At 44.7% G+C, this 25,037-nt stretch overlaps 1 protein-coding gene across 6 annotated transcripts in view; it reads right to left on the bottom strand.

Annotated features, from left to right (window-relative positions):
• RNF212B (ring finger protein 212B) overlaps positions 1–25,037 on the bottom strand; it is a 1,495,999-nt gene that overhangs the window by 136,772 nt on the left and 1,334,190 nt on the right. For all 6 annotated transcript variants that reach the window (XM_078641360.1, XM_078641359.1, XM_078641361.1 and 3 more), the window contains 2 exons: positions 7,403–7,527; positions 7,214–7,269 (listed from right to left, as the gene is read on the bottom strand). In XM_078641360.1, the coding sequence (XP_078497486.1) occupies positions 7,214–7,269; positions 7,403–7,527 (181 nt within the window). The remainder of the gene's footprint in view (positions 1–7,213; positions 7,270–7,402; positions 7,528–25,037) is intronic.

Below are 25,037 nucleotides of genomic sequence, written 5' to 3'. Positions count from 1 at the left end.
GCGAGGTGGAGGACGGCCCGCAGACACCACCAGAGAGCAGGTAAGTGGATTTTTTATATATTTTTTTTACTGAAGGTGGGACTGGGGCAGAGCGGAGCGTAGTTCCACAGAGTTTTTTTGAAACTCAGTGAAACTCCGCGGACTGACCTCTACCAATCTGCATAACATAACATATTAGCCACCATTTCTCATTTTCCCTTGAGGCCATTTGAACAGTAATCTTAATGTTGATATCTCTTTGCATGCACTAAAACTTAGACATACCATTTTGAACAATAACGAAAAGATGAACACAATTTGGCAAACCATAATAACCGCCTTGATTTACCACAATATCTCAGATGATGCAACTATAAATTGACATGTTTGGCAAGCTCTGAAGCCAGAGACAGAAAACAATTTGTATCTGTAGAAGGCTGGCTCAGTATATGGTGTACTCCTTTGGTGATACACCCTGCACTGCGCCAAGGCAACCCTTAGTGATAGTGAAAGTGGTCCCTGATACAGTGGCGGCCGGCACAGTTTTATCGGTGCAGAGCCGGTAGTGCAGGGGTTGCTAGGAGTGGGGTGGGGTAAACGGTAAAAAAGAAAAGAAACACTTTGCCCGCTCTTGTCCCGCGTCTCTGCTCCTGCTCTTCGAGGCACAGGAAGCACAGAAAAGGCTCCTCTGACCAATCACAATGCTGCAATGCAGCGTTGTGATTGGTTATCACCCAGACTCCCCATACCAATTGCAATGCTAGGGTGCTGACCAATCACAACACTGCATTGCAGCGTTTTGAGCGTCCTGGTTCGACGCTCAACCAGGGAATGGGAGCCACGGCTTGTTCTCCAAGCAGACTGTAATGGAGGGTATGTCTGCATGGCTGGTTGGGCTGACCAAACAGTCATTGCGAACTGAGGAGTGGGCAAACCACTCCTACCCTGCCCTGCTCCAAGAGCTGAGCAGCCTCTCTCACCCGCTGTCCCGCAAAGCAGCAGGAAACATAAAATGATAATAACTTAAAGTTATTATCATTTTATGTTTTCTTTGCAGTGCACTGCTTAAAAGTAGTGGGATGATGCTCCTCCGCCATAGAGGAAGAGCCGCCCCTGCCCTGATAACCAGAGCTCTCAAGGGGTAGCTGTGGAGAGCAGCTAAGGCTTATCCAGGAGAGTGTAAAGCGTATGCAATTACCACAATAGTCAGTCAGTGAAGGTCACACACAGGAAAGAACCACACCAGTGTTAGAAAAATAAATAATATTTATTACAACACAAATCACAAACTACTTTGGTATATCTCTATACCCGGAGATATGAATACACAGCAAGTATACTATCAGAAACAGGTAAGTAAGCACATAAAACTCAAAGGTAGAGGGGCCAAACATATACTAAGGAAATGGAATGCAAAAAGGGTACCTCATTGAGGCTGCCACCCAAGGATCTGTAGGACAGAGGAAGCCCAGAACCACCAAAAGTAAGTTACTAGGATTCCTTAGGTGCCCGAGTGCAGAGGCGATACCCCGGGTCAGTGTCCGTAGGATATTATGGGGAAGTCACGGATAGGATTTTGGACTTTCAGGACCTTTCCCTGAGGAAACCCATTGGAACAAGGGAGGTTGGAGAGCACCTCTATTTGTGTATATCCAGAAAAGCAGAATACCTACACCAGGAAGCCCAGGTGTATAGGTGTGAAGTGGTGTCAGAAACGCCAGTTGAAGTCAATGGGGACCTTTGGATGTCCAGCTGCTAGGGAGACATGTGACCAGGTCATTGGAACCCTGGTGTGGATTCTGGATGAGGATTACATGAGGAGAGAGGAGACAGAGTCCAAGCCACACAGAGTTGTCCAGGAGGTACAGGAGCACAATGAAAGCCCTTTTTGAGGGGACTTGGCCAAAGGACGGAGGCCTTGACAATGCAGCTGTCGAGTCCAGGTGATGCCCTAGGATCTCAGGAGCCATCCACGAGCTGCCCACGCTGGTCGTCACAGGATAGAGGAGTCACTGGCCAGCAGGACCACCAACAAGACTTGGCAAAAGCAACAGACATTTTGCATAAAAAAATACAGAAATGGGGACCAGCAAGTTCCGAGGAACTCACCTACTACAGGTAAGTTGGGGCTGGCCCTCCGCAAGCAGGAGAGCCAGCAGGAAAACCCAAAGGCACCATCCGGCAGCAGCACAGGGAGTCGCAGGGAGGCTTCAGCAGCAAACAAAGATGGAGAAATCGCAAGATCGCAAGAAATGTAGTGAGGATATCGCTTCGGAAGCTGAGGGATGCTTGAGGATGAGGATTCTTGGAACTCAAAGACCTCCCAGCTGTAGAGCCAACAGGCCTTAGTAATAGTAAACAGACGCTGTGCACAGGTGCTCAGTTTAAGTTGCTCCACGAGGGATTGCAGTTTTCAAATTTGCACAGAAGACAGGTTAGGCCTTGGGAGAACTATCAACCCACCACCTGTGTTGTAGAGCCTTGGAGAGTCCATGGGACAGCAGGATCCACAGACCTGTTGTGGTGTTGAGATGCCTGCGGCTGCAGGGGAGTGACTCCTTCACTCTAAGGGAGATTTCTTCTTGCTGTCCTTGATGCACACAGAATCCTTGTGACTCTGGAAGATGCACAGCCACTGAGGTCGTTGAGTCTTTGCAATACGGGGACGAAGTTGCAGTAGCAACCCTCCTACCAGAAGTAGACTTCTCTTGGGTCCAGCAAAGTCCAGCAGCAGAGTCCATTGTCCAGCAGCAGAAGAGTCTGGGCAAAATCTTGCAGAGGAATCTTGTTCCAGACGAATCTAGGGTCCTGCCCAGAAGGAAGCCCTTAAGTAACCCAAGAAGGGAGTTAGACAGCTTCTGCAGTGACCCACTTGTCGGCCTCTGCTTATCTTGCTTTCCAGATAGCAGAACAAGCGGCCACCTGATAGAGCTCTGGGCAAGGTACTGGACAGGGGGTGGTCACTCCCCTGTCCTTTCTATGGTTTCACACCAGAGTGGAAGCCAGGGGCTCCTGCACTGGAGTAAACAGGTTTATGCAAGGAGGCGCTCAGAAGCACCCCCAACCTTGCCCGGGGACACCAATTTCTAAAGACAAGGTGGCTACACCTCTCTTCCACAAAAAATCTATTGTTCTGCCTTCCCGTGCTTGAGTTTGGTTTATCAAAAGGAGGGCAGAACAGTGTCTGGGCTCTTCATCAGCCCTGGCTTGCATGCAGACCCTGCAAGGTTACACAGGTAGGAATGGGGGCTCCTCTAAGAAGCCCCCAGTACGTGTTATCAGGCAACTAACGCTGAAATCAGTGTAGTTGCATGATTCCACTATGTTTAAAACCATACATGACTAGGTCCGGGGAAGCCATTATGTAGTTGGACATCTTGTGTTGCCCAGTATCCACTACATACCTTAAGATGGGTTCCCCTCATTTATAAAGCCTAGAGTTTGAGGTTTGTAGGGGTGTCTGCTTATGCAAGAGCACCCTAAGACATAGTGCCATACACCCTGCCCTTGGGCTGAAGGCTCTACCTTAGTGATGACTTATAGGGTTTAAGTGCAGTGACCGGGATATAAGGTTAACCTTATGTTTGTGGTGACAGGTGCATGCACTGTAGAGAAAGTGGCAATGGGCTCCCATGGGTGGCATAATACATGCTGCAGCCCACTAGAGACCCCTGGTGTATCAATGCCCTGGGTACCTTAGTACCATCTCCTAGGAACTTACAGGGATACACCAGTATGCCAATCGTGGGGTGTACAAAAGTACTTGCCAGTAAATTTAGGGGAGAGAGCACCGACACTGCGGTCCTGGTTAGCAGAATCCCAGTGTACTACAGAGCAAACAAACTAGATTGGAACAGCACCACAATTTGACAGAAAAAAGAGTCCTTAAAGAAATATGTTATAGATATTGAAGAATTCTATTCCAATAATATGAGTTGTTGCTAATACAAGATGTAGAATGTATTTCTTCTTTATTATTCCAACAACCATCAGCCAACGCGTTTCGTCTTTTTTTCCTAGGACTTCTTCAGGGCAATATCAATCTAGCTGCGGCTTTTTAAGTGCAATATCAATCACACCGCTGCATTTTTCGAAAGGCTTTAGTACGACAGGCTGTACTGCTATTCAAGTAAGGGTGGATACTCACCACTGTTATGGGCTAGTTCCTAATTGAACTTTAAAGTCTATTATATTTTGTCTATGGCTATCATACCACTTGCCAGTGGAAATCCTATTGGCCATTGAATTACATCACAAGATTGTACCAACTCCACTTCAATAAAAACTTTATTTGTTTTTTTACAACCATAAAAGTATACACTAAGCAGCATATCAAACAATAAAATAACACATTAGAACCATAGAATATACAATACATTTCTTAAACTTATAGTTCACATATCCTTAAAATAAGAGATAAATATCTTAAAGGTTTTTCTTTTAAAAACAAGCTAACCTTTCTTGGGTCACATCGACCTTCAAGTATGTCTTGCACCATACATCTATCCATAAATACCTCATACTCCTTATCGCTTAAAAGATCTATATTTCATCAATACTCTTTGCATTTAAGGAACTCTTTAACTTCATTTAATTTACCAGTGGCACAGGCTATATCTAAATTCATCATTCCCACTAGGAGAATTACAGCTTGCATCCTATTTTTAATATCATATTTTTTTTAAATCGTGCCTAAAATCTCTCTTCGTATATCTAACGTCCTCCAGCAGTCTAACAATATATGTAGAATATCACACGTAGTACCTAAAGTGCAAGTGCATTTTCCATTGCTATTTATCATAACGCTTTTTACCCCTTTGTTCATGTAACAAGGGTGTATCCCAATACTCAATCGTATCACTTCACTCCTTAGCTGGCAGCTAGGTAACCTGTCGATATAGGGATAATGTAGATCGTTTTTCCATGCTGAGGCCATACGGGAAACTGAGCTTTTCCGTGATAGGTACTCTTGATCAAGGGTTTGAGACACTTCTAATCAAAGAATCCTAAGATCTTTCTTATCTAACTTAGGTGCAAGGGACTGAGGGCCCCACTTTAGATTTAACACACCATACTCTTCATTAATTGAGGCTCTAGTCTAATTTGCCCAGGTCAGCTAACTATTGGCAATTTAATTTTTACACCACAGTGAGATTTTTGGGTCCTCACCCAAAAACGTAACAAAGGCATACAGGCTATGATACTCCATGCGGTGGTTCCCATGCAGCGGTTCCCATGCGGTGGTTCCCAATACTAATAGTGCTGCCTGTACCATAGGCTAACTTGGCAGCGAGAACAAACATTTAAGGATATTTCCCTCCTCTTTATCCCATCTATTTTTGCCACTTAAATAGAGTACCTCTGCGACATTCAAAAATTGTGGAGGGACCATTGCTTGATAGGCCTTTAGCATTGGTCTATCAGACATTTCACCGTATACACTTTTAAATGTTTTTAATCCCTCTACTGAAGCAGAAGCCCTCATTTTTAATGCATTAAGATGGGTATACCGATTAAGTCTACTCGTGAACCACATCCCCAGATATCTGTTTTCTGTTACTTTTTCCAGCACCTCTGTGCCACTCCACTTGAACTTTCCTTTTGGATACCTGAACAGATACCATATGGTATTTTTAGCTCATGTCTATTGTGGCAACCAGGTTACAACATACTGGATGATCTGCTTTCTTAGATTGATATTGCCCTGAAGAAGTCCTAGGAAAAAAGGACGAAACACGTTGATGGTTGTTGGAATAATAAAGAAGAAATACATTCTACATCTTGTATTAGCAATGACTCATTTTATTGGAATAGATTCTTCAATATCTATAACATATTTCTTTATTGACTCTTTTTTCTGACAAATTGTGGCGTTGTTCCAATCCAGTTTGTTTGCTCTGTATCCCCAGGAGAGGGGAGGTGCTTCTGGACAGGGGGCACATTTGGTAATCTGCACACAAAATTGTCAGTTTCATATATTACTTTGCTAATTTACGGTATGGGTGCTGCACTCTCTTTTAGGTTCCACTGATGAATTTTCGAGGTCCCAGTGTACTACAGTCTAAACACACAGACACCAGGCAAACAATGGGGGCAACCATGTCAGAAAGATTCTACTTTCCTACAATCTCTAGTCAGTCTATTGTTGTATCTCATATGAGACCACTTTTGATAAAAGAGGGACAGAAGGATTTTCATGAAGTAAAGCAAGCAGAAGTTTCAGTACCCGACTTTCTTTTCTCCCAAGCACTTGCTTGCACTCGACCCTTACCCATAGGTGGAGATCATACAACACTGACGTCACCACCCAATTGCAGTATGTAACATCAAGATTGGTCCCACTACACTCTCCCTTATTTGTGGGGTAAGTCTCAGAAAAGCCCCAGTGCAGTGTGTTGAGCTGCAACTGAGGACCCATTAATTGTGCTGGATTGATCCTATTTGGGGGAAAAGGTTAATGATTATACATGTTATTTTTGCATGTTTTATCTTAATATTTAAAAGTACTGTATGAAGCAAACACATCTAACAAAGCCTGTGAGTTGGTATTAGAATAGCACCATATAAGCAATATTGGTAAAGAGGAAGCACTGAGCCTGAATGCACCAAGATAAGAATCTATAAGTGGTATTAAATACAATAAATGACAGGATTAGCAAAGAGGAATCCAATCCAAGTCCTTGCCTAACCCCATGGTGTATCTGTCTACCCAATCATTCCATACTTCATGCATGGAAATCAGGAAAAAGGGCTCGACAAAAAAGGTGTGAGGGTGAATCTTGGTCTTGAAGAAAGTTCTCTGGGTACACTGTACTGCATCATTCTACGACTCTGGAGAAACATGATGTATTAAAGAGACAACATCAAATTCCTCTCTTATGAGACTCCTGCTTACCAAACCCGTTTCCTGGATTGTTTTTTCTTTCATAGGAAGAATTTAAAAGGGTCTTTAGGCCAGCTACTGGTTTAAGCCTGCTTATAAATCTATTTGGAGTATTAAAGGAAACACACTAAAAGAGAAAGAACATGTTTTAAACTTGTAAAACATATAAGTCGAAGAGTAATATTTCTCTTTAGAAAACGGGTTCTGGGATTGGAAACTTAAAATGAAATTTTGAATGTTAATAAGAATCCCACAATGGAGATCCAGCTTAGGGATCATCAGTCACTAATCTCACTAGGCAAGAATAAAAAATTGTAAGGCAGCAACATACGGGAATTACTTGATACCAACCTGTATGGGTCTAAGGCTGTTTCCTGGGATGCCATTACCTTCTTCTCTGAGGTCGGCTAAGGAGAGAAAAGATGGAGCAACATGTGAGTCAGGAATGATCAGGCGCCTCTCCGTAGTCATCTTTTCTTTCCTGATGGCATGGGTTATTACAGGGCGCACAAAAGCTCCTCCTACTTGTAAGCAACAAACCTGAAAATATGGTAGGGGTGAGAGTGCTGGATTGACCACGAGCTCGAGCTTCATTCACTCTCTGCCCAGAAGCAGAACCTAGTGAAATATTAAGCTCCGGAGTGTGGGAAGAGGAAGCTGGAATCCTATGAAAAGAGAAAAAAAGAACAGTAAATAAAGCAGGCACAATACTTGCAAGCACACTGTGAAATCATGATCTGGAGTAACAGAAGAGGTGAGAATATTAGGGGTATGTTATCAAGACAGGCGATAGAATTATCGCCGCTTTAGCGGCAGAAAACTGCTGCTAAAACTGCGATAATGGGCTTGATAACATGCTCTATGGAATTCCAACTGAAGCCCATGTTAGATGTCCTTCACATCCAGTTTCTTGACATTACCGGTTGGGGTTTGGTAGGGAGAACATCAATAAGGGAGAAAGATGATCTGACCAAATGCAGGGAGAGATCAAGGGAATGGAAATCTCCAAGTTAAATGTCCATATTTGGTCTAGGGTATGCCCTTTTATGTGTGTAGCAGCCCTTACATGCTGGGTGCAATTTATCCCAGTGAAAAGATGTCAATTCAACCGAGCTGTGGCACTCCCTTTCATCGTTAGGCCGGTAATTGAAATCACCAATTTGATGAGAAAATGGGATATCATTTCACCCAATGCCTGAGGAAATATAGGTATATGATGTGGGGGGGGAGTCTATAGAAGAGGGCACAAATAAAAGATGACAGGAGGGATTAAAATTTTAGGACTTGACTGTCAACTGAAGGTAGGCCCGTAACCTCTAAGGAAGTGAACTGATGGTCCTGATGAATAATGGCCGCCACACCACCTCCAGCTTTTCCTGAGGGGCGGTTAGCCTGCAGGATGTAGTAATTGTCCGGTACTGCAACCAAAATATCAGGAGCAGATTCCTCAGTCAGCCACGTTTCCGTAAGGAGAAAAATGTCTGGGTTATCAGTAGTCTAATCTAATTGAGTTGGGTGCACAGCGTTTAGTTTCCGAACAGTCTTTGTCCATTTGCTTATGATTTCACATTTGTTAGGTGCTCTATAGGTGGCATCCTCCGTCCGTGGGAGTCTGGAAATGTACTAAAAAATGTGCTCCTAATAGTGCATCGGTCGCATCCCTGTAGGCACACTCGGATTCCTCTGTTAAGAAATAAGGATTCCACTCTGGGTCAGAATATAACTTGTTTCATTTTATTTCAATTTTTCTTTTCAATTTCTTTCTTTTCATTCAAATTCTGTACCAAGTGTGTACCAAGGCTGATAAAGGGCTGATAAAGGGGGCGCTTTGGTCATTATGAATACCACAATGTATGAACAGAAGGTGATGGAACATCTAGCGGATACTAACACGTATATGAAATTAGATGGTAACCCCACCATGAGATGTATGGAATCGTTAAAGAACATCATTGACAGAGCCTACGAGATGGGAACTATAAATGACAGAACCAAGAAATTTCTCACTCAACAACATCCAAAAAGTCCAGCACTACACATGATACCCAAGATTCACAAAAACCTCAGAGACCCCCCATTACGACCAATCGTTTCCACCCGTGGTAGTTTACATGAACCCATCGGTCAACTACTAGACCGATATCTCCAACCCACAGTAAAAAACATGACAACCTATATCAAGGATACCACCGACTTTTTACTAAAACTGGAAAATGTCACAATAGAATCTGGAGAGAACTTAATTTTGTGCACAGTTGACATTCGCTCACTATACACCTCGATTCCCCATTCACAGGGAATAGAGGCCGTGGAGAAAGCTTTATTGAACACTGAGTTACAATTCTCATTTAAGACATTTCTTATGGAACTAATGTTATTTACCCTATATCAGAGCTACTTCTGTTACAAAGACGAATGGTACCAACAACTGGTGGGAACAGCAATGGGAAATTCAGCGGCTCCGGTATACGCTAACATCTTTATGAAAGAGTACGAGGAATCAAACATCTTAACGAAGACTGAGTGGTGCAACTATTTGAAATTTTTTGTGAGATACATCGATGATGTGTTTATCATTTGGAAGAATAAGAGAGAGAAATTGGAAACAGCATTAACAGAGTTGAATAACATGGATGAACGTATACAATTCACCTGGGAGATATCAAACACACATGTGACGTTTTTAGATGTAAAAGTTTCTCTTACAGAAACAGGGAATGAAACAGACATATTCAGAAAGCCCACTGACAGGAATAACATGCTGCATTACACAAGTTTCCACCAAACAAGTTTAAAACATCACCTTCCATTTTCCCAAATGACCAGAGTCAAAAGGATTACATCCAATGATGCAAAATTGACAAACAGGATCAAAGAGATGGGATCAAGATTGCTTGAGAGAGGATATCCAGAACACATTATTGAGGAATCTAAAAAACGCATGGAGAAAATCAATAGAAAGGATTTATTGAAATGCAAGACACCTAAGGAAGAGACTAGGATTGTGACAGTCTCAAAGTACTCAACCATGAGTGCCAAATTCAAACAGTCTATAATAAAACATTGGCAGATACTCAATTTGGAACCCGATTTCAACATGATTTTCTCGCAACCACCTCTATTTGCATATACCAGAGGTCAAAATATAGGGGAGATGCTGAAACAAAAACCATCAGAAATCATACAAAGGAACAAGAGCATGCTTAAACTGTGGAAGTTGCAATAATATTATCAAAGGCAACAAGATTAACCACCCAATGAAGGGTCATGACATAAAACTTAAGGTGACGGCTACATGTGACACTGCTAATGTGATATATCTACTGAAATGCCCTTGTGGTAAAGTATACATGGGAAAAACGTAAAGGAGAATGAAAGTAAGAATGACAGAACACAAGTCGAATATTCGCACCAAGAACATGAAGTCTTCCATTGCCACATATTTCAACGAAGCACAACATAATATATCACAACTAAAGTTCTTGATCTTAGAATGTGTGGACAAAAAGGAAGGAAGAGACAACACGAAATACCTTCTACAGAGGGAAAACGCATGGATACAAAGATTGTCCTCCCACAAGCCAAACGGTCTCAATGACCGTATTGAACTGTCTTGTTATCTGTAACTACTTTTGCAATATGTTCCTTGGTCCTTGGATGACCCCTATGATTTGTTTAAACTACAAATGTTATATACTGTCTTTGGGTACCTGAATCAATTAGTGATTACTACACCTTGGCTGTTAGCACACTTCACATATCACGTTCACAAACCGATTCTGGGTTCGAATCCCGGTTCAACTTTTTACTGTTGCACGTTTTACTATCGCATTTGTATTTATTTATTTCAACTTTTCATTTTTCACATTTATTTATATCAGCGGTTACAGGGTCCAACACAGAATTGGAGAACTCCTTAATATTCTTTAGGAGGTTTACGAGTAGATAGCCGAATGTCTTGCGACGGGCAGTATGTTGTTTATGTCCTTGAGTCACATGACCGGAACACTAACCAATAGTAACACGACATTCAATAAATCAGGAAACGCGTCTTGCGTGCCGGGTTGTTTGAAGCGGTTTGGGAAAGTTCGTCGAGCCGGAAGGTCAAGCGCGGGAATTACAAGGTTAGTCATAAACAGGATTGAGCATACCGGAGGTTGTAAACATATGATGTGTTACTTGCGACATTATATGGAACTTACCCGTTCATTGCGTATTATTTTTCTTGCAGATTGTCGATTTTGTTAATAGCAGACGGCATATAAGTGGTTTTCAGAGTTCGTTCATTTATGTTTTTTTCACAATGACCCTGTGGGCATTAAGGTTATAAGGTGACCCGATAATATCACTAACCCACTATTACTCGACACACCACTAGCCTTGGTTTTCAAACAGTGCATTATAACACTCACTGAGCATTCAGATAAAACAGCCAGAATTCCTCAGCAACACCAGTATACAGTATATATTATTGTTATTATTTTTTCAACAGTACTGTTCCCTGATGAAGGGCATTCCATATGCCCGAAATACATTGGATATTGCTTCAGTAATGCCATTATGAGTAACGTTTAAAGAATTTGAATGAAAACAAAGAAATTCAAAATAAAAATTGAAATAAAATGAAACAAGTTATATTCTGACCCAGAGTGGAATCCTTATTTCTTAACAGAGGAATTAGAGTGTGCCTACAAGGATGCGACTAATGCACTATTAGGAGCACATTTTTGGGTTATCAGTAGGCCTGGGTGGTAAATTCCATTCCGCTCAAGGAATTTGGGTAATTTCGCGTTCTGTGGAGAACGTAGAATTGCCCAAAATTCCACTGCTTCGTGGAATTTTTTGCTTGCTCACGCTTTCAAAATGCGTGTTCGCGAGATATTTCCCCCCTGAGCATGCAATCAGCGTTTGCGAACAAGAAAAAAAGCACCGCAAACGGGCGGAACAAGCAATTCCGGGTGTTCACGGAACTCTGCGTGCTCACTGAGATTTTTTACCTTTTCGCAGAGCTTTGCGTAACGCGACTACGCAAATTCTGCCCACCCCTCGTTATCAGAGTCTAAGAGCTAAAAGATTTCTAGCTGGTATCTCACCATAGAACGGGTATGCAGATATTAAACTATGAGGCCCTTTGACTCCTGAATTTTGTGAGTTTCTGAAACAGGTGGTGGGGGCGTGATAAAAGTAGGAGGCGTTTTAATATCAATTTCAGGAAAAGTATATCTATAGGCTAAAATATCCGCTTTCTCTAGATTAAGGCAGGTAGCATTATTAAAACGGCGATTACCCTGATGTGAGATCAGCTCCCTGGCCGAATATCGATAAGAATGGGCATAAGGTTCGGCCCTCGGTCCCGTTCGGGCACAGACGGCTTGCCTTCGGCGTGTCCGCAGCATGTCCGGGGGTGCATCTAGTTAAATCCTGTCTCAGCTCCCGCCACCAGCCCAACAGCCAGCCGGAAGTGGGTGTGAAGTAAGTGTGTGGGAGGTGTGGCCTATAGCGTTTCTCCGTGCCAGCGGCACAGAGATGCAATGAGGGACCGGAAACGCTGAAAAATGCAAATTGGACCAAGAATTGTGCAAATGCGCAAGTAAGGAATTTAAAAGTTAAAACAATCCATCACAGTTTTTAAAAAAATGCTTTCCCTAATGCTTTCCTTAAGTATCCCCTACCCAGCAAAGCAGACCTTAATCCGCTGTTGGTATTATTTGCTTAACAGTAACAGTTGAGATGAAGTAGGACATTGGTTTGGTAAAGAGCCAAGGTAAATTTTAAAGAGGAGGTAGAACTGTTAGGTACATTAGTTGACAATTGAATGGAGAGATCTGAAATGATGCAGTGTGATGATGATGTGTCTAATAGAAAATATGAAATCTGCTTCAATTCGCTCCCTGCTTTCTAATGTTGCAAGTCTCTGTAGAAGCTTGGAATGATGAACAGTTTCAATGGAAAGAGGTTAAACAATATATGCATGTTTATACTCCAATGTAGATATTTGCCTTAAAGCAGATCTTTCAATCTTTCTAACTAAATCAATGTGTTATTGGCCAGATGTTAGAAGGATCTCTTGTTTTGAGGCATGTTTGGTTAGGGAAGGTTTTATGTAAGACATTCCTGTGAGGAGAAACCTATATTTAATGAGTTGACAGCAATTCTGGATGGATTGGCCACAGAGCTATTGAAGGAAGACATTAGTCTGCTGTTGATTCTGCTGGCCTACACGTGTTTATAGCATTGATGAAGTCTTCTGTGGTCAAGAAGTGAAAGGTGAATAACTGTAGTGTTTTTTATTTATTTGAGTTTTATATAGTGCAAACTTGACCTGAAGGTATCAGAGCACTTTACATGAGCACCAGTTGTGTTACAGATGAATACATTAATTAATTGTTTTTTGTTAGGGACGGGGAGAATAAGTGATTCACAGAATGTTGAGCGTCCCTGCAGAGACTTGAACTTGGTTTCCCAGCTGCGAGGTCGACCGCTCTAGCCATTAGGCCACTCCTCTCCTCATGTTTCTGGTAAACTGAGCTGCACTGCTGCAATTGTGGATGAGCAATGGAAAAGCAAGGAGAGAGACAAGCTGGTTGGTGGGAAGTAGTTCAGGCTGCCTTGAAAACAGCAAGGGTCAGTGGTGAGGATGCCTTTTGTTGGGTTGCCAGGAAACCAATAGATCCTGATGTACTACCACTTCAGGTATTGCGGTTGGATGAGTCTTTTTCTTTTTAACTCGGGGGCTGTTGTTTATTACCTTAATGCTCCTTACCAAGTCTACAAGCCCATCAACTGCTCCTCCTATTCAGATTTATTTTAAGCCTTGGCAGAGTTTGTGGAGTTCTGCTACGTGGAACTCTGCCAAGTGTCACAAAAAACTCTGCCATGTTCTACGGAGTTCCGCGAGCGGCAGAGTGTGATAAGTGACACTACTTGTGCTGATTTTTAGCGCTAGGAGTTTGGCCCACCCTGTCAAATCAGTGCAAACTGTACCTTGCACAGCTTAAGAGGGCGCTCCTTCTTTCTGCTGCTTGAGTAGATGTTCTACTTGAGCTGCAGCTTCAACGCGAGTGGCAGTTTTCTCAACGCTAGCAGCAGCAACCTGCTGCGTCCGCCTGCATTGAGAAATCTCAGTGTGAGGTGGTGTAGAGTATCCATTTGAGAGGGAAAACTCCGCTCCCCACCACTTCATGGAGTTCTGCAGAAGTCCATGCAGAGTGGGCAAAACTCTGCAAACTCCACCACTGAAAACCAGTGTCGAGTTTTTAAATGAGTCGTCATGTGAGTCCTAGGTCCGACCAAAGAAATCGCTCTGGCGGGCACATTTTGGACAAATAATTTGGGATGCCCAGGTATAACACATTTGCATAATCCAGCCTTGACATAATCAAGGCTTGGACCACAGTTTTCCTATGGGACAATGGCAGCAGTGGTAAGAAGTTTCTCATCATTTTTAGGAGTCTGAAGCACATACCAGCCACAGATTGAACCAGCGACATCATGGAAAGATCCGAGTCAAGCTTGACTCCAAGGTTTCTAACAGTGGTGGCTGGTCTAGAAGGTGGAGGCTGATCCTGGGGCCACCAATTACGCCATTCATCACCTGGGGTATGTCTGAAGAAGATTATTTCAGTTTTGGGGGAATTGCATGACAGTTGGTTTTGTCGGAAACAGTCAAACACTTTAGTCAGGCATAGATATACCGAATTATCATTAAACGGCTCATCCTTCTCATATGTGAACAACAGTTGGGAATCATCAGCATAAGTTATAACTTTTGCCCCATGTTGTTCCGCTAGGGGTGCCAGCTGTGCCGTATAAATTTTAAATAAAGCTGGACTCAAAACTTAGCCCTGAGGCACTCCAACATTCAGTGGTAGAATATCCGCTGAGAAAGGTGGGGACCAGACAGATTGCTGACGGCCTTCCAGGAAACAATAGAACCACCTGAAAACCGTGCACCCAAAGCCACATCCACTGAGTCTCTGTAGGAGTCGTCCATGGGGCACGGTATCAAAAGCCGCAGAGAGGTCCAGCAGTATCAATACTGCCTTGCCTCCTCTATCAAGGGTGGTTTTGAAAATTTCAGTGACTTCCAGTAAGGCCGTTTCAGTACTATAATTTGCTCTGAACCCTGATTGGCTGGGATGAAGAGCATTTTTGGCCTCAATGAAGTCCGTGATAATCACATTCACATACTTCTCCAAAGTCTTGGCGAAAAAAGGAAGCAGTGTTATAGGCCTATAGTTGCTTACCACTGCAGGGTCAGCTGAGGGTTTCTTCAAAAGAGGGAGAATTTTACCCTGTTTCCACCTCGCTGGGACCTTTCCATCTGACAAGGACAGGTTCAGGACTTTATTCACAGATGGATTCTGAACCTAGGCGACAGATGCTACTATTCTCGCCGGATATGGATCCGAAGGCAAACCAGACTTAAGCGCCTTCATAATGGTAAGTGAAGTATCCAAAGAGACAGGAGGAAAATCCAGAAGTATTTCCTCCCTCGAATGTCCTTTAGGGTCTGGCACATCGTCCTGACTCATACAGGTAAGCATATCAAATGTATCTTGAATGGACTTAATTTTGTCAAAGAAAAATGTATCAACCTGATTCGTCCATTCAAGGGTGGGAGTGAAAAGGCTCTGAGTGACATTGGGGATGCAAAATCTGTCACAATCTCTACTGCTGTTTCTGGCTTAATCAACTTTAGTAGCCAGAAAACTTTTTTTTCTCATCCCAAACTTTTGCATAGTGCGCTTTGAGTGCCTGTTTATAGGTGTCTTTACTTAATGGATCAAAACTTTTCCTCCATAGGCGCTCAAGGCATTTATACTCACTTTTACTTTTTCTCAAAGCCTCAGTGAACCAGGTAGCCGAAGTTTTTCCCTGTATGGCGCTACGCATCTTAGGAGGAGTTAGTTGCAATGCCCAATTCTGAAGCCTGCTTTCCAGAGCGTGTGTCACATCTTCTAAGGAACCCTTCACAAGAATAGGATGATGGTTCAATATTTCTGCCAGAGAGTCAGGCGTAATCAGCTTAAAGGATCTATATTCTTTAGCTTGTTGTATACAATGAGACTGTGCCCTACTCAGATCTTTTTTAAGCCTAAAAGTGAGCAGAAAATGGTCAAACCAAACATTAGGAAGGGGGTTATCTAAATCAATGTTACACATTGAAAAAAATCTGGTCCAAGATGTGACCCTTTTCATGAGTGGGAGACATCACATACGGAGTCATGCTGAAAATATTCAAAGATTCACACAGCTTCTTGGTCTCTGGGTCTTCCTTTTGATCTAACACAATATTGTCTGGACATGCTATTGGGGCAGGAATGTCCCCTGCAAGGTGTACAGCCACATTGCCCTCTCCTGAGTGCCAGACTGTTAGTACCTGGCATCCCAGATTTTGATTTTGGCACGAGTCTCAAGCTACTCTAGTTGCACAGAGGTCCCTGCTGTCCCTTAATATGACTGAGGTCCTTTACCGGTCCTATAACCTGTAGGAGCCCACCAAGCATGCCATAACTTTGCTGACAGTAGTCTACCGGCCCTATCACACGTTTAGCATGTAGATTGAAGGGGCAGCATACCATGTTTTGTGAACCCATAGTCATGGCCAGATCTTTTTATCTGTGTCACTGGAATGCAGGGCTACCTGACACATGTGTGTAAACATCTGTTTCATTACTCTAACCGCAATCATTGGGATGACATCCCAAATATGTTATCCATGTTTATGTATGTGGTTGTGTAGTATGAGCAATATGTCCACGAGTGTGCCAGCGTAACAGAGGACTGAGAGTTCCATTTTGGAAGGTCCTACCTTACTCCAGTGCACAAGATGGAGGTGAGATCGTTTTTACAGACAATGGAGGTGTTTTGTTGACATTCCTGAAGAAGGTGGCAGAGTAACAATGAAGTGGGGAACGACGAGAAAAAACTTCACTTTTGCCCCGTTTGTTGAGAGGAGCTGCTGATTAGTCTATCTGTAGCACTGCCATTTGGAAGATGGTGTGGTTGAAGGGTGGGATTGTAGTCTCTGGAAAGAATCTTTTAGGTGAGGCCAGCCTTTAGTGTCCTCCATGATCACTGTTTAGTGTGGCTATGATATGGCAGGTATAGAAAGCTCATGCCTCTTTGGCCTTTGTGGTTGGTAGTCTAGGTTGGAGAGTACCCTGCTATGAGGAGCATCACTGGAGACAAAGGCTGTGTCTGGAAAAAAGCCTAAAGAGGACATTTAAAAGAACTACCCCAAACCCTGGTCTGAGATTGCAGACCACAAATTCAAATCCCTGGTCTGCTTTAACTGTATAAACGTGAGAGCCACTGACCTCCGTATTGTTCCACTTCTATGGTCTCTTTCACCAAGGATGTGAGTGCTCTGCATTGTACTCTGGGGTCTGCTGTGCACCCAGAGCTGGTGTCTGTCTGACAGCCAGGTTCCCATATTAGAAGGGATATCACCTGAACTATTGCCTTGCTGGAAGAGCTGTATCTTACCTGAAGCACCTGGAAGCCAACCGGCACGCCTGCTGAGATAAGTAAAGAACCTGCCAACCCTGCAGGAGGCGTGACTGTCCAGGAAATGCCAGAAACAGCAAAACCCTGGTGCAGGACAAAAGAGACTTTAAAGAGAGACTGGCGAGCTTGCAAGTATGGGCTCAGTCCCTTCAAAATGTGTGTTGCCAAGTGGGAATCACGGATCAGCAGCTAACCTCAGTGTAATAAGAATTACAAAAATGATGGTGGCTGACCTCTCCTCAAAGTGAAAAACTGTGCCCACGGTGGTCACTTCTACCAAACCAAGGCATGTGCCTGTCACCCCAGCCACATTTACAAAGTGCATGCCATGGCTACCAGCAGGCTGCTGTGTCCCCGACTCTGTGGTAGCCCATCTGCTACTCAATACCAAGTAACACAGAAGTTGATCCAACGACTGCCATCGGACCCACTTCTTGCAAAGCTAATGTCTGCATTTGCTTAAAGAGTCCAAGCTTGCTGCTTTGGCTGCCCATCCTGCAGCACAGTACTCAGATTTAAGGCCACTCCTGCAACCACCATGGCTCATCCCAGCAGGGGGAAATACTGGAGACACGGGCTTCCAAAGAACATGGAGACCTGCATTGTTGTTAGACTGGATCAAGGGGACTATATTGAATTGATTGCAAACATTAATTACCTATTGGGGTATCTTCTCCTGAGACTGGATTTAGGTTGCGCAAAACTATCTAACTTAACGAAAACCTGCTCAGACTGAAGATGAGGGAATCCTGGGAAATGGGGAAAGGAGGGTGCTTTCTCAAAGTGCAGTAGCCCAAGTGCCAGTGTATATTATTTAACCTGCTACGTTTACCTATGGTGGTATTTTGTTTTAAGTGTGCTTGTTAAAGTACTCTTCTTATCCAAGTAAAGCACTGTCTGGGGCAAACAGACATTGTGTTGCTGGCTAGCTGAATTCTGAGTTTGTGCTCCCCCACACTCCCTTCCTGAGAGGACTGTGATTGCTTGCCACTGCTACCACTTAGACTCAAGTATTGAAGGGTTTGTATTTGGCCCAGTTTTCAGAGCCATAGTATGTGGATTACGGAACATCAGAGCAAATAACCTCAGGTCCCAAGGCTGAAGCTCAGTAGCCCATGTTTGCCACTTGGAACATGAACGGAATTTGACACATCCTCTAATAGAAAGTATATGTATTCAAACTGACCAGCTTTGAATTGTGGCCCTCCTAATTCTAGATATGCACACTGCCAGTCACGTAATACTAATTTTACAATGCGAGTCAGGGACACAATAGGTGCAGCTAAGATTGGTCCAAGATTCTTGGCACTAAAGGCATTGAAGCAAAGCAGTGAAAACACGGTGATTTTGAATAAAACTAACAGTGTAATAAAAACTACTTCACTGATTTGGGTAATTTGGAACACATGCCATTACACCATTAGTTATTCTTGAAGAGTTAATGTATTGTATTGTGCTAAGGAAAATTTAGAGCACCTTCACGGATGTGTTTCAGTACTTCTGAGACCTGGTAGAACTTTTGTGCTGCTGCCAAGAAAGAGTGCTTGTTGCACTTCTATTGGCACCAGTGGGTTATTTTCCTACCGAACATAACTACCCAATTAAAATGTAATGACCTGGCAGTGTGCAAGAGGAAAACCCCACTCAATCATGCTGTGATTCTATTGGCTAAGGGTATTTCTCTGTTAGCCAGGACCAGTATGAGTGGTAGAAGATTTGGTGGACATGCCAGTAAAGGTTTTACCCTCACCCAAAATAACTGCTGGGTCCAGTGTGATTACGCAGTGGTGTTTCAGATAGTTTGGTTTTTATTCCCCATTTCGATTTGTGATGTGCAGAAAGAAAATAAGTTACTTACCTGTAACTGCAGTACTACAGTATTGGTATCTTTCATAGATTCACAAGCTCAAATCATTCCCCGTCGTTAAAGTGGGAGTCTCATGGTACAATAACAAAGCAGTACTTAACATTACAATAGCCTATAACATTCACTTCAATAACTCATCTATATGATTTCAAAGGAACCAAACTCCAGCTAATCAGGAGACAGCACCTTCTAGAACATGCCCCACAGAGGCTGATTCCCTCAGATTTTCATACACTAGTAGAGAGGTACTCCCATAAGAAGAAGGGGAGCCTTTAAGGGTAGGAGGGTATCCCACATGTAAATCTATGAAAGATACCAAGAACAGAGAACTACAATTATAGGTAAGTAACTTATTTTCTTCTTCAGCATTGGATTGTTCATAGATTCACATGAATGAATCCAAATAACAAGCAGTTTTGTAAATTTTTATATTAATAGCACAAATAGCGGATTGTGGGTATCGACACATATACAGAGAAATATCTAATATATATATCGTCCCTGTAACCTTTGTTTTTTTCAGGGCACTTCTAACGTTTTTCACATTCTATTTCCTAGCTTTGAAGTCCCTGTAACCTTTTGTTTTTAAGTATATATATATATATATATATATATATATATATATATATATATATATATATATATATATATATATATATATATATATATATATATATATATATATATATATATATATATATATATATATATATATATATATATATATATTAGACCTGGCACCATTGGCGTAGGTTTCCCTTCCATTTTTGCTGTTTGTTGCCTCATGTGTTTTTGCTGGTATTAGATGCTTTGGACACTGTGCCACATCCATCCAGTGCCACAGTGCAAGTGCTCCCTACTATAAAGTGATGTATTAATCAGTGGTTCCATGTTTGGCTATTTGGCTTACTTGTCAGACCCTAGTCTAGTGCACTGAATGTGCCTAGGGCATGTAAATCCAAATGCTGCTGGTGGGCCTGCGGCACTGGTTGTGCCGGCCACAGAAGCAGCCTTGTAAAATGTGTCTAAGGTCTGCCATTGCAGAGCCTGTGTGCAGTCTGGTACTGTCATGCTGACTGGGCAAGTGCACCCACTTGCCAGTCCCTAAACCTTCCCTTTTCTTCATATCAGTCACCCCTATGGTAGCCCCAAGGGCAGGGTGCATTGTAAGTATAAGGTAAGACAAGCCCTGATGTGTGTGGCATGTCCTAATAGTGAATTACAGCCATTTTCGGTTTTCGCTATTGCAAGGCTACCTGTTCTCCATAGGCCAGAATGGGCTGTAAGAGTTATTACATTTTATAATCCTAACTGTCTCAGAGAACATAGTAGAAATCCGAGTTTAGTATGCCTGAACTCAGAATAATAAAATACATCTTTTAGTAAAATTTATTTTAATATTCTGTGTTTGCAAATACCACTTTTAGAAAATAGGTATTTGCTTGTCTAACCATTCAAACCTGCCTCTGCTAGGTTGTGGATTCCTATGTCTGGTTTTGTGAGTGACAGGGCTGGGGAATTCCAGGAGACAGGCTGAGTCACCCGGTGGTGAATAGAGAGATCTGCCTCTAGATGGGAGGGAGGAGTTGCACCTGAACCTTGAATAGGACTGTGCCTGCCTTCCACAATGCTGGCTCCACCCCCTGGGGAGCGGCTGATGTCTCTGCCCTGCACACTGAAATAAGAGAAGGAGTCCTGTACACAATGTGCTCCAGGACTGTACTTGCCTTGCACAATGCTGGCTCCACCTCTTGTGGGGCGTCTGATGTGCCTGCCCTGCACTTTGAAAGGAAAGGAGAAGTCTGGTAAACAGAGTGTTTCAGAACTGGTTTGGACTGGGCAAAGGCCCATCTCCCCTCTGAGAACAAAGGATTTGGGGGTATAAATATTGGGACCCTGATCCCAAGAAATTAGATCACTTTGGACTACAAGAAGAAACCTTTACTGAGGAGAAGAACCTGAAGAAACTGAGGAGAGACTATTCCCAAGCTGAAGTGCTGCTTGGGGGATTGGCCTGCAGTGGTTGCCTTACTGCCAAAGGAAGGAGAAAGGAACTTTGTGTACTTTGCTTTCAACTTGTGAAGGATCTCCAAGGGCTTGGAAAAGAGCTTGCCTCCTACTGAAGTCTCAGAGTCAACAGACTTCACCCCCCAGCTCCCCAGAGTTCTTTTGGAAGTGCCTGCTGCTGTTTTGGGCCTTCTGAGGAACTGCGTGTCGCAAGGAGCTGGAAGCGCGACTCAATGAGAAGCATGTCGCCGTCGCTGTGCCTGCCGTCGCAACTCCAAAGGAGGGTGTCACCGCTGGAACTGTCGCACTGCACCGCATCGGAGGGAAGCGTGCCACAATGAAGTGGAAGCGTGTCGCCGTCGCTGCTGCTGCCATTGCAACTCTGAAGAAGGAGGATGCCGCCGCCGGAGCTGTCGCACTGCACCGCATCAGGAGAAGAATCTCGCAATGAGGTCGGAGCATGTCGCCGCGCTGTGCCTGCCGTCGCAACTCCGAAGGAGGGTGTCGCCGCTGGAATTGTCGCATTGCAGCGCATCGACCAAGAGCACCTCGCTTCCTCGAGAAGCGCGCCGCCATCGGAGCTGCTGCCGTCGCATCTGTTGTCACTGGATTACTGTATGTGGTCACAACTTCTTAACTTACAACGCCTCTGAAATAAGCCTTGATTGCTTGCGCCACGCCGCCTAGAGGGTGAGCAGGGGTTATTTTAGGAGTGTAATCCCCTTGTCCTGACTAGAGGAGAGGGTCCCTATTTGTCACAAGTACCTACCTGTGCCAAGTAGAGACCCCCAAATCTAAAATATGTATATATGTATATATATATATATATATATATATATATATATATATATATAAATATATATATATGAGTTACTTTCCTTGGGTAACGATGTATCTGGTAGAGACGATTCTAGCCGCAGATTCCTTAACGTAGAATTATCCCCAGGCGTGAAAATGGACCCTGAAATCTTTTGCCAAGCATCCCTGCGTGCCAGTGGGGACGGCATCACGCGACTCTGCCCAGGCGTCATCCGTGTACGTGACGTCAATGAGGTCACATAAGTCCCACCTCGGCGCACCTACATCAGTTTTCTTCGGAAAACTTTTCCGCGCGACAACGCGGAGCCATCAGACAAAACTGTGGGATTATGGGAACAGTGTGCGAAAGAGCAGAAAAAGTGGAAAAAGAATGGTGACGAACAACACCATAAGGAGCAGTGCCAACACTGCTCCTTATGGTGCAGTGTTGGCACTGCAGGGAAGAAAAATGAACAGAGTACAACCCTGAGCAGCCATCCTGCCAGGATGTAGACAGCCCCCTATGGAGACAAGGAACACATGCAAAAATGTCAAAACAACATACAGCAGAACTACAACCCCAACCAGGAACAACGAAGGGGAACTGGTGTCAAGACAAACAGGAACAATAAATCTCCAGGGGAACCCCAGCACAGAGTGCGACAACCCTTCCAAGGAACAAGGGCAAGGGCACAGTGAGATGACCCCAACCCAAAGGGTAACAGAGGAACCAGAACCCTTAGTAACCAAGGGGAGAGGCAAGGGAGGGAAGAAAGTGAAGACAAGCTCCTAACCTGGACCAGAGCAGAGGGGCACAGGAGAACAAATAACTCCATCCTCTAAAGAGGATGGAACAAGAAACAAAACAAATCATCCTGTTAAAAGAGCGAAAGAATGCACTCACAGCCACCCACTGGGAGGCGAGTGCAGAAGAGCAAGCAAAAATCCCCTGGCAGAACAGGGAGGAAGGGCGGGCCGTGAAGGAATCTGCTGCTAGAATCGTCTCTACCAGATACATCGTTACCGAAGGTAAGTAACTCATACATCTGATAGAGACTACTAACGCAGATTCCTTAAAGTAGAATAGATACCCTAGCCATACCCACGGGGAAGGAGGGCCTACAAAAGGGCCCCACCGGCCTGGACATAACAGAGGGCCCCACAGGGGACCAGGCCAACGGACAAGGTGAGGAGTCTCGTCCCCGCAGGCAAGGGGAACCCCCATTGCAGAACGCCACTGATCCCATGGGGGCGGGGCAAAAAGAAAAGGAGAAAAGAGGAAGCCGGAACCAGTCACGACGCCAGGCCGCAGACAGCAGGTCAGACCTGACGAACAGCGCAGCAACCCCAGATAAGGACACCTCAGGGTGCCACCCAGGCATTCTCATTCAGCACAAGGAAATTGCACCTGCAAGTACATTAGCACCATGGAAGGCAGAGACTCGAGGGCGACCACAACTCCCCAGCACATAACGAGCTATATAACAGCTACCAGTACCCCACATAGGGTATGTTAGTCCCAAACATGGGTACCCTCTTGGGAAGAAACTTCCACAGCAGAGGACAACCGAAAGAGCTACGTGAAAAAAACCTAGAGAAGGATTGTCAAGCAGCCAAGAGAAGAACAGGAGGCCTAGTCTCAGGGCCAACCTGGTGTGAACAACCTTCAACAAAACACACACACAAGAATGGGCCTGCCAGCAGCCAACAGAGCCACAGTCCCAACAAAGAGGACTCCCAGGCACATGAACCACACATATCACACAACGGGGGCGACTTGCCCCAACGAAAGAACAGCTCACAAAATCCAGACCAACCCACAGGTCACTGAGGAGGAGAAGGAGGAGGAGGGGGAGGCCGAAGTCCCTGCAAGAACCTCCTGATGGCTGAGTCTGTTGGGGCGTGGAACAAGAGGGTGCCATCAAAGGGAAGATCCACCAGCCGTTTCCGCACATTCTCTGGGAACACATGGTCCCTAAGTCAAGCATGGCGGCGAAGGGCAACCGAAGAAGCCATGGCATGACCAAGCACCTCCGAGATGTCCAGAGCGGAGCAAAGAATAAATGCCGCCAGCTCCCGGCCATCTAACGCATGGTGCAGCAAGTCAACACCAGCACCCTCCTGAGAAGCCGCCAATCCAAGGGACTCCGCTGAGTCCCACAAGCAAGATGTGGCCATAGCCAACACACAAAGTATTAAGGGCCCGCAGAGCCGCACTGTTCGAAGCAGACATATTGTGGCCCCAAGAGTCCAGCCAGTGGGCCTCCCAGGAGGGTGGAGCCAACAGTGACGGCAGGGAAGGAAAGGCGGTCCGCAAAAGGGGTCGACTGGCAGAGGGGTGGAGGGAAAGACACGCAGGGTCACGCGGCGCTGGAAGGTGCCGGTGCAGTCGGTGTTGGGACACCTGATCCCCCGTGGCAGGGCACCCCCAAGTTCCAGTCAAAGAAGAATGGAGCGAACCTTCAAAGGGGAGCATCAGCTCACTCCCACCAGAGCCCTGGTGAAGAACCTCCAAAAGATGATCCGCAGGGAAATAGGCAGCCGGATCTCCCATGCGCAAAATTCCCACAGCCGTGGAAATACTACAAGCGAAGGCCGCACCCGCCACCGTAGGGCCCTGTTTCAGAAAAAGCAGCTCCTCCGTAGCACTTGACCTCCAATGAGGCAGCCGCCTGCGCGGAGGAACGAGCAGCACCTGGAGAGTAACAAGGAGTCCCCCGCTGACCTCGACCCATGGGGTACGAGAGGGGTCTGCCGACAACATGGCGGCGCCAAGGCCGACTTGACCTCTGACGAGGCAGTCACCTGTGCGGAGGGACGAGAGGGACCCGGGGACTGACAAGGAGTCCCCCGCCAGCCTCGACCCACGAAGGGATGAGAGGGGCCCTCCGGCCCCTGTGAAACCGCTGAGGCTGGCTCAACCTCCGACGAGGCAACCACCTGCGCGGAGGGACGAGAACGGCCCGGGGTGGGACGAGGGGTTCCCCTTCA

Source organism: Lissotriton helveticus, chromosome 5_1, assembly GCF_964261635.1.
Source record: "Lissotriton helveticus chromosome 5_1, aLisHel1.1, whole genome shotgun sequence".
Taxonomy (NCBI): domain Eukaryota; kingdom Metazoa; phylum Chordata; class Amphibia; order Caudata; family Salamandridae; genus Lissotriton; species Lissotriton helveticus.
Note: the sequence above shows the minus strand (reverse complement) of the source record. Positions and strands in the feature narration are given on the sequence as shown.